The following is a 16,031-nucleotide window of genomic DNA, read 5'->3' on the forward strand; positions in this document are numbered from 1 at the left end:
CATGTTTGTTTGTTTCAAGAAAAGATGAACCTTCCTCACACTCCTGCATGTTTGGATTGGTGAAATACAACGGAATAACATACAAATATGAAAAAGGAAAAGCTTAAATTCTTCAATATCCATTAAAAAATGAAAAAACAATTAATGCATAAAAGACAAGGGAAAAAACCCGGCCCACCCAGTTTGACTTTTAACGGTTTTCCTGAGGAACAATAATTGACGGCCGACCCACCATATTTGTCTCGTCTCCAAAGGCTAATCTTTCTTTACAGTTTCAGCAGCTTCTTCTTGAGACAAGCAAGAAGATTTACAATCATAACAATTGGATCTAAGCTATATAAAGCATTTCTTTCACCGCGATCCTCTGGTGAATATAAGAAGAAGAATTATACCCTTGAAAAAATCTGAAGAAGCTTTCACTCCTGCTAAGGTAATTTTCATCCCCTTTTCTTTTTTTCCTTTTATCATCTGTTTCTTCTTAGCGGATATTTTGATTTGTCAATTGGGTTTGCTATGAACTGAAAATCTGTTTTGAATTCTCTATAATATATGTCGGATGAATTGATTTGACTTGAATTTAGAATGTTATATTGTAGATTAATCCTACTTCAATTTTGGATTAAATTCTGATCTGAAATTGGAGGAAATGAGCCGTGCTTAATTGAATATGATTGCTTTTTATACAGACAACAGTGGCAGGCAGAAAGTAACTATTTTGCTTTTGACAAACATGAAGTGATCATTGATTTTGAATCGCTGTTTTGCCAAGTCATTGCCTTCTGACTCCCGCAAGAACTTCTACAAGGTAGAATTTGATGCCAGGAGGTGTAAATTCTCCTGTTCGTGCTTTTAATTTGGTTGGTGGACAAGCGGTCGTAATTGATTCCCTTAAGGGTTGTTGCGTGTGGGACACAGACGGGAATGAGTATGTCAACTACGTTGGGTCCTGGAGCCATGCAGATGATGACGAGGTTACATGTTTTCTTCCTTGGTCTAATTTTGCATTCTACAATAATTTGATATCTTGCATTTATCTTACTGTTTTAACTTGCTGAGAAAGATTGCATACTTCCCTTTCACTGTTTACGAATTTCTTCATACTAAATTTGTTCAGAAATTATTTTGACGCCCCGTATGCAGATCTAGTTTTGAATTATTATTTTTGTTGTAGGGGGTGCAAGATCGTCGCAGCTAAGAATTTGTAGGTCAATAAAAGAGAGAAATCGACAAATTTTGCTTCTGATATACTAGGATTTCTTCATTGAGTTTGCAGATATCTGTAGGTTCTTGCAGCCCTGGCTGAGACAATGAAGAAAGGAACCAGCTTTGGCACTCCTCGTCTTTCTGAGAATGTTCTGGCAGAGACGGTAATCGCAGCTGTTCCTAGCATCAAAATGGTTTGATTTGTAAACTCTGGTACAAAAGCACCCATGGGCCTTGCCTGTGCCTTTTACCGAATGGCAAAGATCATCAAATTTGGGGGATGTTACTGATCCTTTTCTTGTCGAGGATGGTAGTGGAGTTGCTACCCTAGGGCTGCCCCACTCCTCCGGTGTTCCAGAGGCAGCCACTTCTGAAACTCTTAACAATGACATATCAGCTGTGGAAAATAATTTTAAGAGTAACAAAGCAGAACCAGCAGCAATTATTCTTGAACCTCTTGCTGGGAACTTGGGCTACCTAAACCTGACTTCCTTGAAGCCATCTGTCACCTAACCAAGATTGTTTTATGGTGGGGCTCAGGAGTGTTTTGGAGTAACTCCCAATTTAACAACAGGGAAGAGATACTAGGTGGTGGTCTACCTGTTGGTAGCATATGGAGGAAGGAGGGAGATTATGGAGATGGTGGCACCAACAGAGCCAATGTACCAGGGTGGGACCTTGAGTGGGAGCCCACTGGCAATGACAGCCGGCAGTTGAAGGAGCCCGGAACATATGATGCTTAGATAAGATCACAGGAGAGCTCGTTCAAGGCATTCTAGATGCAGGAAAGAGGACAAGACATGCAATTTGCGGAGGGCCTGTTCACAACTTGGACAATGCAAAGAAGAGTGTTACAGCAAAATTTGCGAGGTTCTTCTACTGGGGAATGCTGGAGGAAGGTGTATACTTTGCACCTTCACAGTTTGTATTCTTCTGAAGACATCCAAAAAGTTAAAGCTTGTTAGTTTGAATCTTCCATCACCTGCAAGAAAAAAAGGGCCTATTCTTCCTACCTGCTCTTCATTTTTCCTGAATTACCGCCTAACACATATGTTCAATACATAATTCAGCTTTTTTTTCAAATATTTAGAAAAAGAATACCCATATTTATCACACCCTGAGTCCGAAAAACAAAATAACAGATAGCATTTACACAAATTATTAGTAACAGAAAGCATTTATACAAAGACATTTCTCCTTACAATTTGGTGTGCATATTCTGTTTACATGTAGTGGTCCTATACAACTTTACAAATGATTCAAGCTAGTATTTGGAAACAATCATAAATGAAGGAACCCAAGTAAGGGAAAATGCACATCTTCATCACTCCATTAAGAACTTGAAAACATGGACTTTGCAATGAACACACAGAGGATACTCAAAGACGACGTTTTACGTTCTTAAACATCGTTAACAGCATAAAAGAAGTTCCAACTCTATATGCTTGGTTTCATAAAATGGAACATGAGCATACAGTCTTTCTGGGTGAATCATCAATCTTCTTTTCTGTTCAAACATAAAATCAAGCTTAAATTGGTAAAGATGATACATGAAGTTTCAAGCAAATGCAGAAGTATCATCTCAATGTTAATTAGATGGTTACCACTTACATGAAGTTGCACTTAATGCAGTAAGAAAAGTTACGTTATTACAATCATACTGTGTCAGTGAATCACGGATTATTGACTTTAAAAACGAAGCAATCCCATGGCTAATAACTTCTGGAGTTCAATGGATTCTCATTAAGAGGCAAAACATGGCTAGGAGCATCTCATCATAATGAATGATGGAACAGGAAAAGATGGCCTCTAATAGGTTCATCATAACTTGAGTAGCACACTCATCAATGATTAATGACGAAGTCTAAATGGTAATTCTCAGTTTCCACATTTTTTTCTCCCAAAATGCATGTATAAAATGAAATAGTTTTCAAAACTTTTCAAAAATAGAGAAAATCCTCCACCTACAAATGGGATCACGTATCATATCCTTCAGAACAACATCAATCATGCATCCAAACATCAGTTACCAGTCATAAGCAATTCCAAGTTTCAACTTGTAGCATCATTTACTAATGCAAGTAAAACAGCTGGATATCCTGACGTTAACTTTAGTAAGCAAGTTAATCTTAATTGCAAAAAGGAAAGAACTCTTAAAACTGTAAGAGAAAAGTTTTACAAGAAGATAAAGACAAGAATACCTGTTTTAGTTTTTGCAAGTGATGGCTGAACTACGACATGCATTATTATAATCCCACCTGCAACTTCACCAAAGGGTACTTTACACTGGCCAACAGTCTTGTCGTTCTCCAAAATTTTACCGGAGCTTATTAGTTTGACTTCATTCACTGCCTTCGGAACAACTGTCTTACCTAAGGACAGCAGAAAGTTAAAACAAAATGCTTTAAACTCTTAGCCTTTATGTTTTCTTCAGGGCCTTCAGATAAAAATAAAATCAGAAGACAGTTGATAGACGTAGGCAACAAGACAATGGAGCAAAAGTCAATGTGCTCCTTGAAGTTATTTCATAATATTCGAAATAAAATCATGAATCATTCTTTTTTCAATCCATTTACTTAAAGAAATAAGAGACAATAGCATCAATGAAATGTTCCAATAAAAGCCTAATGGTTCACGATAATAACATGTATTTACAGTACAGTCAAGTTTAGCCTTCTCTCCTAATTTAGGTTCATAAGACAATTTGCAATTCTTATTAATTGATCATTCTGAATACATCATCGGAGCAGGTACAACAATATAAAAAAGGGGATCTCCTCCCTTTGTTTGGCCATTGGCATCATATGCTATTCAGGCACATGGTTTGCTCAGTTTTAAAAGTTTTTGCTATACTTGAAGGCTCATATTCCCATATTCAGGTCAGCAATGTCTCTCCAACACAAGTACTTTAGCAAAAATAAATCTGGGTAACATAGTTTGTGGGTACTTTACAAAGCTAAAGACAACATTTCACGGCAAAGAGGTTAGAACCAAAGTTCCTAAAATTCTCTACCATAAAACTCAACTATCAACTTGTTCTATAAACCCCCCCCCTTTATTGAATTCCATTGCTAACCCTACAGCTTTCTTCATTTAGTTTCAGTTTTCACAATAATTAAGTGCGCACTCCAAATTGGATCACCTCTGCAATATTACTATATACTATATAGCAAAAAATTTCTTCTAAATTTACCAGAAGCCCAGAAATCTACAACAATTGTAAATTTTAATTACAAAACAAAAACCCAACAGCAGGAACTTCATAAGCAATTCGAAAAGAAATGGGACAAGGGGAATGGCTGATGATAAACCTTTGGGCCAATCAGAGACAATTCTTTGCTTAAGCATATCCACGGTGGATGTGGCGGAGTACCGAAACGGCCCGATATCCGACCCGTCATAAAGCCTGAACTTTATATCCACCAAATCCTCCTCCGGCATTTCTGCTCAATTCTCCTCCTCCTCCTCCGCTGCCGCTGCCACCTACCACCAACCAGATGCTGCCACGTGTTCCAATTCTTCCAACAAATCGAGTCACCAATCACCGCTCTCTCGATTCATCAAATCATATCAAACCGCGAAACACCCCGCCGCCTAAATTTCAACAATTAAAACCGAACTGAAAATTAAACTAAATTTATGACTTAGATAAGACCCAAAAGAAATAGGATCGAAATTCAAACCTCAATTAATGTGTAGTAGTTGATTTCTTGAAGGCTTCTTGAATTATTTTCTTATGGTTCTTTTTGAAAGATTGCGAGTTTGGTGAACTGAAGACGACAAATAAGTCCAAAAGCCCCCCAACCGCTCCACCGAAACGAGGTCGTTTCGCTGCCAAAAGAGGTAGATAAGTCGTTGTCTTAAAAGTTATAGTACGCTGTCGTTTTAATTTATTCTCTTCCCTCTTTTTGTCTGGGGGTGGGGGACGAAGAAGCAATAGAGGAGGAGAAAAAAAAAGAAAGAAATGTCGAAATAATTTTTATTTTTAAAAAAAGGGGGTCGACTTCTACAACACAAATAGAATCGTCACAAATTTTTTTTCGAGGTGTGATCGGGTCACCTTGAGATTAATTACTTTAATAAAACATTTTGATTTATTAAAATAATGATTCTGGTCTACAAAATTCGAGAAAACAGGCTCGGGAGTTGGTTACGCACGAGGAAAGATTAGCACTCTCATAACGCTCAAAAATTGGTACCTAATCGATTTTGATGTCTTTAAGTCGAATGTCGAAAAAAGATTAAAAGCGATTCCCTTTTTTAAAAAATCTTTATTGAAATTTATCATTTCGAAAACCATAAAATTTTGTCATCTTGCTTCAATGAGGAAATCGAAACTCAGTAAGTTAGGATACGATTCTTTGAAGTTTCGATGACAACACGTGAGTTTGCCTTTATTAAAAACCTTGTCTCAAGATAACAAAATGTCATATCCAATGAGTTAGGACATAACGTTTTGAATTCCCGAAATAAGCTTTGATTTGAAATTGAAAAAGGGTACTCGCTTACCTAAATTCAACGAGAAAAATTGAAGCACAGTAAATTAGGGCACAATCCTTTCGAGAATCTTGGATACCGAATATATTGAAAACTTATGGATAAAAAGATTTCGATGTTTAAATCAAGTGCAACCTTTTAAACGAAATGCGAATGAACAATAGTGTATAACACAAAGCAATAATTTATAAGCTAAAAATATATAATCAATAAATACAAGTATACAACACAATACATATACGAGCAATAAATCCATATCTCATGTAAATATTAACACCAATATTTGAAGGCTAATATTAAAAAACCTAATCTTAAAAGAAATACCAAGTGTAAAACGACACATACACATGAGAGTTTGAAATAAATTATACATTGAGTTTAAGAGTGAACACTACATAAAATGATAATATCTAAATGAATCTTAAAGTAAATATTGTAAAAGAAAATCTAAATACATAAAACAATGTACATATGTTAATCTAATAAGTAATATAAATAATATGTGTAAATATGTGTAAAAAGCTAAGGTAAATAAAATAAACTAGGATATTTAGAAGGAATGAAGTATCTATATATATATAGAAATAAGTTAAAAAAGTTATAGTATATTACGTATGTATATGCGTAAAATAAAAATAATTTGATAAAAAATGTATATGTATATGTATATAAATATAAAATATTATACAAAGATATTTCTATGTAAATTTAAAAAACATTATAAATAAAATGAATATATAAGAAAGAAAGTGAAAATATAACAAATATATTAATAATATCGATACAATAAGAGAAATGATAATAAATAATAATAAAGTATATACAATAATAGTAATAGCAATATTAAAATAATAATAATAATAATAATAGTAAAAATAATGATAATACTATTGAAATTAATTAATTTAATACAAAAAATGACTAATTTGAACTTAAAACAGAAATTCGGGGGCAAATCCGTAAATAAATAAAAAGAAAGGGACAAAAATGAGTGCGCGAATAATGAGGGACTAAAAGGGAAAATAATTCTGCTCCCCAAAACGCTGCATAGCGACGTGGATTAAAATGCCATAAGGATAAAATATTTGGGCCAAATTAAAAGAAGAAAAACATATCTGATTAAAACATGTTGCAAAAAGGGAGGCCTAATTACGCAAATCCCCCATTTAGGGCAAGAACGTGCGGACCCTGCTTGCGGGTCGGGTTGACGCGCGGATCTACCTCATCAAACGGCGCAGTTTTACTTATAGTATTAAAACCAAAATTTCCTTTAAAAAAACATTTTATTTCATTTTCTTTAAAAACAGATGGGAGGGGGGAAAATTCTCTGCTAGGGTTTTCAAAAATGCATTCCCTAAGCCGCTGCCAGCAACCAGGCTACTCCAAAACCTCCGATCCTCGCCCACCTCCGATGGCGACGGAGTGAACTAAGGTCCGTCCACCAAGTAAACCACTCGTCTCCTCTCTGTTCCTTTTTTATACGATTAAAATAAAAAACGGAAAAGAAAAATACAGGAAACAAAACAGAAGAAGAAAAAAAAAGAAAAACCACCTTCTTTCAAATTTTTTAGAAAAAAAAAAGAAAAACCACCTTCTTTCAAATTTTTTCTTTTTCGTATTGATTCTCTCTTTACACTGATCCTTTATCTTTACACTGATTTTTTTACACTAATTTTCCCCCTTCTTTTCAAAAAAGAAATCCCCTTTTATCATTTTGTTATCTTTCTGTTATTCTAACGTGCTTGCGGTTTGTGGTTTGTTGCTGGACGATCGTGCGTAGAGGCTGCTGAACGTGGGCGGGATCGCTGCAACGTGGGGGTGATGGGGCGATTGCTGCGGCGCTAAAGAAGGGGTGCTGCCTAGGGTTTCTGCTGCTATTTGAAAACTTTTTGTTTCGGGCCACTATGTAAATGGGCTAGGGTTAATGGTTTGGGCTTTTTTGGGTTTTAATTATTTTAATTTGGTGTTTATTTATTTATAGGGCCGGGTAAAATTTGGGTATTATAGCTGCCCCTCTTTGCTCGTTGTCGTGTAACGAGAATGGAGTAAAGATTTCAAAGACAAATTTTGCTTGGTCTCGCCAAGTCTTGACTTTTGGTGCTTCTTCAAGTAGCCTCTTCCTAACCCACTGTAGCTTCGGGGAGATAAGGCTCACTTTTTTCGACTTACTCCACTCCAACATCAGGGAAGTAGGATTATTGGATTAAATCTACTTCCCTACTACTTTGGGAAGATAAGAATAGTCGTCTTCGATCTGCTCTCCTACTGCTTAGGGAAACAGGATCTACAATCTTCAACCTACTCCACTGCTGCTCAGGGAGATAGGACCGGCGGCTTAAATCTTCTTCCCTACTACCTTGGGAAGATAAGATTCACCGTCTTCAATCTGCTCCACTACTGTTTAGGGAGACAAGATCTACAATCTTCAACCTACTCCACTGCTGCTCAGGGAGATAGGATTGGTGGCTTAAATCTGCTTCCCTACTACCTTGGGAAGATAAGATTCACCGTCTTCGATCTGCTCCACTACACCGCCAGCAAAACATGATTCGCTACCTTTAGCTTTAATTTGTTCTACTGTAACGCCAAGGCAATAAGACTGGTGTCTTCGATCTACTTCGCTGCCAGTACAGGAAGGCAAGATCTGCTATTTTCAACCTACTCCACTGCTGGTCAGGGAAATAAGGCTGGTGTCCTCGATCTGCTTCATTGTCAGTACAGGAAGGCAAGATCTGTTATTTTCAGTCTGCTCTGTTGCAAACCCAGGGAGTTAAGGCTGGTGTTTTCGATCTGCTTCGCTGTCAGTACAGAAATGCAAGATCTGCTATCTTCAGTCTGCTCCGCTGCAAACCCAGTGAGGCAAGGCTGGTGTCTTCAATCTGCTTCGCTGTCAATACAGGAAGGCAAGATCTGCTATCTTCAGCTTGCTCCGCTGCAAACCCAGGGAGGCAAGACTAGTGTCTTCGATCTGCTTCACTGTCAATACGGGAAGGCAAGATCTGCTATCTTCAGTCTGCTCCGCTGCAAACCCAGGGAGGCAAGGCTAGTGTCTTTGATCTACTTCGCTGTCAATACAGGAAAGCAAGATCTGCTATCTTCAATCTGCTCCACTACAAACCCAGGGAGGCAAGGCCGGTGTCTTCGACCTGCTTCGCTGTCAGTACAGGAAGGCAAGATCTGCTATCTTCAGTCTGCTCCGCTGCAAACCCAGTGAGGCAAGGCTGGTGTCTTCGATCTGCTTCACTGTCAGTACAAAATTGAATCAAATAAAAAATTTGTATATAAAATTGTACAAAATTGCAGTTCATATATACAATTACACATTAAACCATAATTCATGTATAGTTTTAATATTTATCCCTTAATCAAATTGGTAGGTTAATACCAATTTAACTGGCTTATGCATTCGCTTATCTTTGGCGCTTTGTCATCTATGAAATTTCAGTATTTTCTAAAAGAAGCATGTGGTTTTAATTTCTTTTCCAATTTCTAAACAGTTGCAAACAATGAGAAGGAGTAAATTGAATATTATAAATCTTTGCGTTATTAGAATAATGTATTACACTGCTTGACTTGGAGATTTAGTTTTAGAGGTATTCATGAATTAGGTATCTTATTTGGCCTACTTTCAATCGTATTTAAGTTTAGCTTTTCAATTTCAGCTCAATTCAATATTATTATAGGTCCTTATCATATTTATTTATTCTTACACAATATTTAGAACTATTCATATCTCCTCCCCAACCTATAAATAGTAGGATAATGTGCTGAAGCATACTCAAACTCATATCCTCCTACATTGACAACAATGCCCATGTCAATTGAATTAAGACTCAATCAATAACGATTTTTAATTTAAATAATGATGGATTCTTACCAAATTCACAAAAATAATTCACCGGATGATATAAGAATATCCAAATCTCATAAAAATTCTTTAGATAGATTCCTAATAATGAATTAACAACATGAAAAATCTTATATTTGGTGTTTTATTTTATATAAACAGAAATTAGTAAAAGATAGACATCCAAATTGAGAATATAATCACGTGACTGATATAATTGTTTTGTGAGTTGTAACTCACAATGCAACAGCAGAACATGTTTTAAGCCTTGCCGTTAAAACATTGGCATTGATTCTAACAAATTGAAACATAATTAGGATTTTAGCTATCAATTGCTCTGCCGCTAGTAAAAGGAAAAGTGTCGAAACCAAAACCATTCTGATTTGGTGAAGCATTGAAATAATAACATACTTTTCTCATTTGGCATTCATTTTGGTTTATCTCTGTTTCAGCATGTTGTTGATATGCCAATGAGACAAGAGAGGGAAGTAGCAATGCAGAAATAAACGTGTGTCCTCGTACACCTATATATAGGATTATAGCCGTGTGTCTCTTCACCTACTTGTAGTAGATGAAATCCAAGTGCAAGAAGAAAATGCGTTAGGTGGGGAAGCCCAAGTTTAATTTAGGATCACCACAATCCAACACTCAACATTCCCTCTTACATGTAGGCCTACTACTAACAATTCGGGCTTTAATACCCACGTTAGAAGCCTCTAATATCACCACCTGCTATCTATAGATTGTAGGAGAAAAAGAAAGATGGTGGGTTAAGTTGTTGGATGTTTTCTTCCTTCAGCATTAAATCGTTGGTTTCGATCCATATTTTTGTTTAAAGAAAACTCATAAGATTAATAAAGATGAAACACGACATATAAACAAATTAAAGAATGAAGTGAGAGCTAAGACTACCTAAAACTTTGATTTATCTAAGTAATTTATGAATTTTATTCCAATTTCTGGGTCAAATCTATATTTTATACTATAAAAGTTCTTTTTTCCCGTATATTTAAAAATCTTAGAAGATTCGTTACTTTAGTACAAAAATGGTATAGATGCACTAGCAGATAGAATGGGCTTGAAGAAGGATATGGGCATAAAACATGGTCTTCCGTATGGGTTTATGAATGATTGAACAAATCACAAAATGCACGCCTCATCTCATTTTTTTTAATTTCCTGACAATTGTACACATTTCATGCCTTTGGCTGTCAATTAGCAGGGGTAACTTCAGTTGCCCTCGCTTCAACCTTTTATTTATTTATTTATTTTCAAACCCTCCCTTTTGTCCAAATTGGTTCTCAATTTTTATGGTAAAAGTAGTCAAACTCTTTTCATTAATATTTCTAAAAATATTAATTTCTTATATACTAGTTTCTAAAATTAAAATTTTTATTTTTATTTTCACTACTTATATATAAAGTATTTATTTTTACATTATTAAAATTAAAATCAATTATATATTAAATAAAAATAAATTTCAATTCAATTCAATTTGAATAGCCATACATTTTTAATTTATATTTTAAAACCGTCCAAATACTATAAATTCTCAAATATCTTTTGTTCTAGCCTACCAAATAAACGTTTATATATTTTTTGAATAATCTTATTATATGTTCTAACCATATCTGTTATTTTTAACATAATGTCTAGAACTACCTATAATCCCACGTCCTTTTGCATTGATAACAATGTTCATATAATCAAAATAAATTAAACATGATCAATCCATGCAGTAGTAGTCTCGATTTGAAATCATTTGGAATATTGTGCTTTTATGGGTCAGGTCGCAATTTAGGATTTGCTAAAACCCTGTACTCAGTTTTTATTGAAAATTCATTTTATTATTCTTAAAAATAAGAATAAGAATATATGCATATATGATATATATGCATTTAAGATGAATTCATCTCGGCCCTTATGTCGGTCTAGTATATGATTGAACCTTAAAAATTCAGGAGACATCAGGGGACCCTAGTCAAGTGTTAATCTTTGTTAGTGTCAAAGATTTTTTTTTTTTTTAAATAACATTTTGCTAGGTGGCATAATTACATAAAAAATAGATACGTGTGTGATGGAGATGGTCTTTTTCTTTTAATGTTAAGGCGTCCGACAAAAGTTCGAGTTGATGAACATGTGGTTTTAAATTTACTGCACTTTTCGATGATTGAAATAAAAAGAAAAGAGAAATGAAAAATCATTAGTATCCTCTGATGTCATGCAAACTGTGTTGTGGCTGCATATTTCAGATATAAAGAACGCCCAATTAAAAATTTTAAAAAAAAAGAAAGTTTGCTGCATTATTTTTAGGATGAATGGACTAAGGATAATTCATACACTTTGATAGATGAAAAGCATAGTTGAGTTGGTGATTCCCCACTCTCTTTCCATTTTCGTAATTCCTCTATTCATATTACTTTTATATATGTATTTTATTTAAGTTTTGTTTCCCTGATGTATTCATATTTTACATATATTGTGATTAGAGGTGTTTATTGATTAGGGCACGTGTTTTTCTTTTTCTTTATCCAAGGCTAAGTCAAAATTGATTTTTAAGTATTTATATTGTATTTATGTTATTTTTATATTAAGTTCAATGCGAATTATGTTTAATATTTCAATCGATACAAACTAAAGTATTAATAATCCTATATACAATTGATATAAAGATAAATGATAAAGTTGTCCAAATATCATACTCGAAATTAGTGCTTATAAAAAATTTAAATACAATTTTTTATTAATCGGACCAATGATTGAGCCAACAATAATCCCATATTATAATCATGTAAACCCTAGTAGAGAGATGCACTTTAACACCCAAAAAAAGGAGTGGAAATTAAAGAAAAGAAAAACATATGCTTATGTAAGAGTGATCTTATCGTCTCAACTTTGCAAAAACGAAATGGTAAAGAGAAAGAAAAAAGCATTTATCATGACGTATTATATTTCTCCTTGCCTGTCTCAGATCTTATTAACCTTTTCATATTTTATATATGACTGAAATTATTTAGTAACTTGACGCCGTTTGTATCAAAGTGTCAACCTTATCATCACAATATTCAGCATTTCTTTTTCTTAAAAGAAAAAGAAAATCTTTTTATTTATTTAAAAATTCCTTTTTTGCATGGGAAATTTGGTGTGGGGGTTAGGGCTAAGCTTAAAACCATACCCCATATATCTTATCTTGTAATTTAAATAAAGAGGAAAATAGATTGGCCAGCATAGATACCAATCTCAATTATTAGAATATCCTTTTTGTTTTTGGATCACGAGATTTGAGTGAAAAAAGGGGAAATTTATAAAGAAATGTATGACGTGCGGCCTCCACTTAGAGGCAAATCAGCCCTTATCCCTCCAAAAAACTTAAAAAAGGGGGACTCAAATCGTATGATTTAGTGCCTTCTAATCAAATAAATTCTAACACATTATATTTAGGAGATAAATCCAACTTCATCTCTTCCTACATGAGCTTTCGGGGAAATTATTGGGCTAAAAAAGGCTACTTTACTGTTGTTTGCAATGCAAATATCTTTCAACTGCACCTCCCCATATCTTCTTTCTTATCTTGGTGAGGTGTGTATGAGGGTTTAAATCCTAAATATTAATAAATGTTTTCTCATAAAAAATAATTGAATTTACACCCACAATAGAATCTATTTTATATTAAGAAATATATATCAACCAATATGATTATTAGTAGGGTAGTAAAGGTTTTTTTTATATAAATTTGTTGGTCTTTTCAAATAATATTTTTCGATTATTTTATTTAAATACTTTATAAAAATATGAAAAGTTTAAATTACCTTTTAAAGTAATTTCACAACTGAATTGGATCGTGACATTAACTTAATCGGCCACTATATATAATATAAATACTTATATTTATAATAAAATAGAATTTAATCCGCATGAAGTTATATAATGTTTATATTCTTTTATGATTTTATATACTATTATGAGTCAGATTATGATAAATCATCAAATTTTAAATTTCGTCGATTTATTTTAAAATTTTAATAATTTATTATCATTTAATCCACAAATATTATATAAAATTACATACTAATCTACTTAAAACTTAAATTAATAAACCATAAGTAAAACATTTTAGTATCTTCATTAATTATCTGCATCAATCATTATGAGCCATTAATTAATTATACATTAGCTAAATTTTATTTAAAAATCACAGCCTATATATTCATTAAAATCGGAAAATCTAAGTAAAGTGAAAATAAAGAAAATATAAGATCTAAACGAGAAGATGTATCCAATACACTCAATTTAATTTCTCTCGTTTTCATTCAAAATGAATCAATTTATGACATCAACAATATCAACAATAAAAGAATGAATATATATATTTATTAGAAGTATATTGATGTTAATTAATATTAATTTTATATATGATAAAGGGGAAAGAAACAATTAATTTGATCTGGGAATGGTTCTATCTATCGACACCTATTATGTTAAGGGCAATATTCCCCACAATCCACTATCAATTCTAAGATGTAGGGCACACCTTGGGCCCTAAAAACAGTGCCTAATTTGTTGAAACAATGAGACCCAATTCTTTGAACATGAACAATTATATAATTTCCTCAACCAGGACAACCTTGCCAAACAAATAGTACCTCTCTTTTTTAAACAAAAAGGGTTATATCACATACATTTTCAACAAATTAAGCAATGACCACTAAAATTAATGATTTAGTATTCAACCAAAGAATCGTACGGTATCAAAGAAAATTTCTACAATCTTTTTTTTTTCTTTTTTGGTATAGAGGGATAGTTAGTTTGGGGATCGGAAAGAAATTATATGTGATTGCTACTCGGGGTAGAGAAGGTTTTTTTCTTTTTCTTTTAATAATAAAGGATATTATGGGGTTAAGTACGTTTGAACCGCATCTTTCATATTATTGCAATAAAATTAATGTCAATTAAATTAGAATTCAATTGACCTTAAATATTAAATCCTAAACTCTGTTGTAAGCTTAGGGTAAGAAAAGAAATTTTTGCTTTCTATTTATTTATTTATTCTTTTGTATAAATTATAAAGTGATTTTTAACTTAGGGATGGAGGATAGAATCTTATTAGAAATCTTGTACAAATAAATTAAACTAAAAATTGAATTTTATGATAATTTTCTCAAAGAAATTTAAATCCCCTCCCATTGTTTGGTTTAAAATTTCAGCGTGTGGGGCATTTAGGTACTGTGCTTTAGAGTCATTGAACACTATTGATACAAGAATCTGAGACTCTCCACTATTTTAGATTTAGACTTAGGAGGGTAGGCAGGCGCTCCTTGTTTAATCTTTGAGTGCAAAAGGTACTTCTCTACAAAGCCAAAATTTTAAAAATAAAAATAAAACCCTAGAGGGATTAAAGAAAGAATCAATTTCACAAGGTACAAACACCAAATTGGCAAAATGTGGGTACCTTGGCCAAAGAAGGTATACCCTAAATCTATCTTGCTTTTATATACTAAAAAAAATCCGTGATTATAAAACTGAAAATTTGTAATACGATTATGTTGGAATTAGATTGAGTTCAACATGCCAAAATTGACTTATCCAATAAAATGGTAAGAAATTATTTAGTGAAGTACCCCAATGATTGAGTAGTTGAAATTTCAGAAAGATATGCATAGTGGGCATGGGTTTGTCATTAAGCAATAAAGTGCTGGGATCCCAAACCGAAGATAATGAGTAAATAATACCAGATGCTGGGAAGTGCTTCAGGTTTGGCATTAACCAAATAATCACCTCATAAACAGCAAGACACCTGCTCCTGTTTGTGGGCCTTCCATTTGCACCATTTCAAAACAATATATAATACACCCATCAGTAGAAGAATTTTTAAAATACCCTTCCACACATAATATATATATTACATGTTTTTATATTCCAATCTCAATATTTATAATCCATTACAATATATTTTCAGCCCGTTCAATTTTCGAAGAGCCATCCTGCTCCTGTTGTTGTTGTTATTAACAATCTCTTATAATTGTGATTCGAATCACCATTATTCTTATCTACGAGGTTCAACCTAAGAATATGTTACTGATTTAGGTGTCCCAAATTTCTTTTACAAAAAATTTTAGGATTGAAACAATTTCTATACAATTAAAATAATTTAATTAGGGTAAAGTGTAAAATAAAATCTACTAATATCTCATATTTTTAATGGATCTTAATATAAATAATGTTATTATATATGAGAATAAAATAATAATGATAAAAACTTCACTAACAATCGATGGGATAATTTGTTCAAATTAAAATGGAAAAATTAAGATACATATATTGAGAATTCTGAAGGATGTTCAGAATTTTGTTTTTTTCTTAAAAAAAAAAAAAGTCAAAACCCAAATTTGTCCTTTTAACTTCAATCTTCGGTAGGAAAAAAGACAAGAAACATAAATGAGTGGCCAAAAGAAACAGTAAATTAAAGTCTTCACTGTTCTGTTTT

General features: G+C 33.2%; 2 protein-coding genes across 2 annotated transcripts; one reads left to right on the forward strand and one right to left on the reverse strand.

Annotated features, from left to right (window-relative positions):
- The first annotated feature begins 815 nt into the window (after nt 1–815).
- On the forward strand, nt 816–2,215 carry LOC105762244 (glutamate-1-semialdehyde 2,1-aminomutase, chloroplastic). The gene is given in 9 exon segments (XM_012580132.2): nt 816–971; nt 1,284–1,489; nt 1,491–1,675; nt 1,678–1,717; nt 1,719–1,782; nt 1,785–1,811; nt 1,813–1,912; nt 1,915–1,938; nt 1,941–2,215. Coding segments are annotated over 9 exon segments (1,002 nt in total). The 3' UTR covers nt 2,141–2,215.
- Nucleotides 2,216–2,325: 110 nt separating this feature from the next.
- LOC105764816 (membrane-anchored ubiquitin-fold protein 3) lies at nt 2,326–5,026 on the reverse strand. Its single transcript, XM_012583583.2, has 4 exons — nt 4,887–5,026; nt 4,515–4,797; nt 3,405–3,575; nt 2,326–2,710 (listed from the first exon to the last, which is right to left on the reverse strand). Exons 2-4 carry the CDS (start codon nt 4,642–4,644, stop codon nt 2,655–2,657), a joined length of 357 nt encoding a protein of 118 aa, XP_012439037.1. The 5' UTR covers nt 4,645–4,797; nt 4,887–5,026; the 3' UTR covers nt 2,326–2,654.
- Nucleotides 5,027–16,031: the final 11,005 nt, after the last annotated feature.

The sequence above is a fragment of the Gossypium raimondii genome, chromosome 12, assembly GCF_025698545.1.
Source record: "Gossypium raimondii isolate GPD5lz chromosome 12, ASM2569854v1, whole genome shotgun sequence".
Classification (NCBI taxonomy): domain Eukaryota; kingdom Viridiplantae; phylum Streptophyta; class Magnoliopsida; order Malvales; family Malvaceae; genus Gossypium; species Gossypium raimondii.

Bases quoted from the DNA above. Each gene is read 5' to 3' on its own strand.
- LOC105764816 (XM_012583583.2), bottom strand. From the start codon at position 4,644: ATGCCGGAGGAGGATTTGGTGGATATAAAGTTCAGGCTTTATGACGGG. The intron at 3,576-4,514 runs GTTTATCATCAG...TGCTGTCCTTAG, and splicing joins TGTCTCTGATTGGCCCAAAG to GTAAGACAGTTGTTCCGAAG. The intron at 2,711-3,404 runs GTATTCTTGTCT...ATGTTTGAACAG, and splicing joins ACTTGCAAAAACTAAAACAG to AAAAGAAGATTGATGATTCA.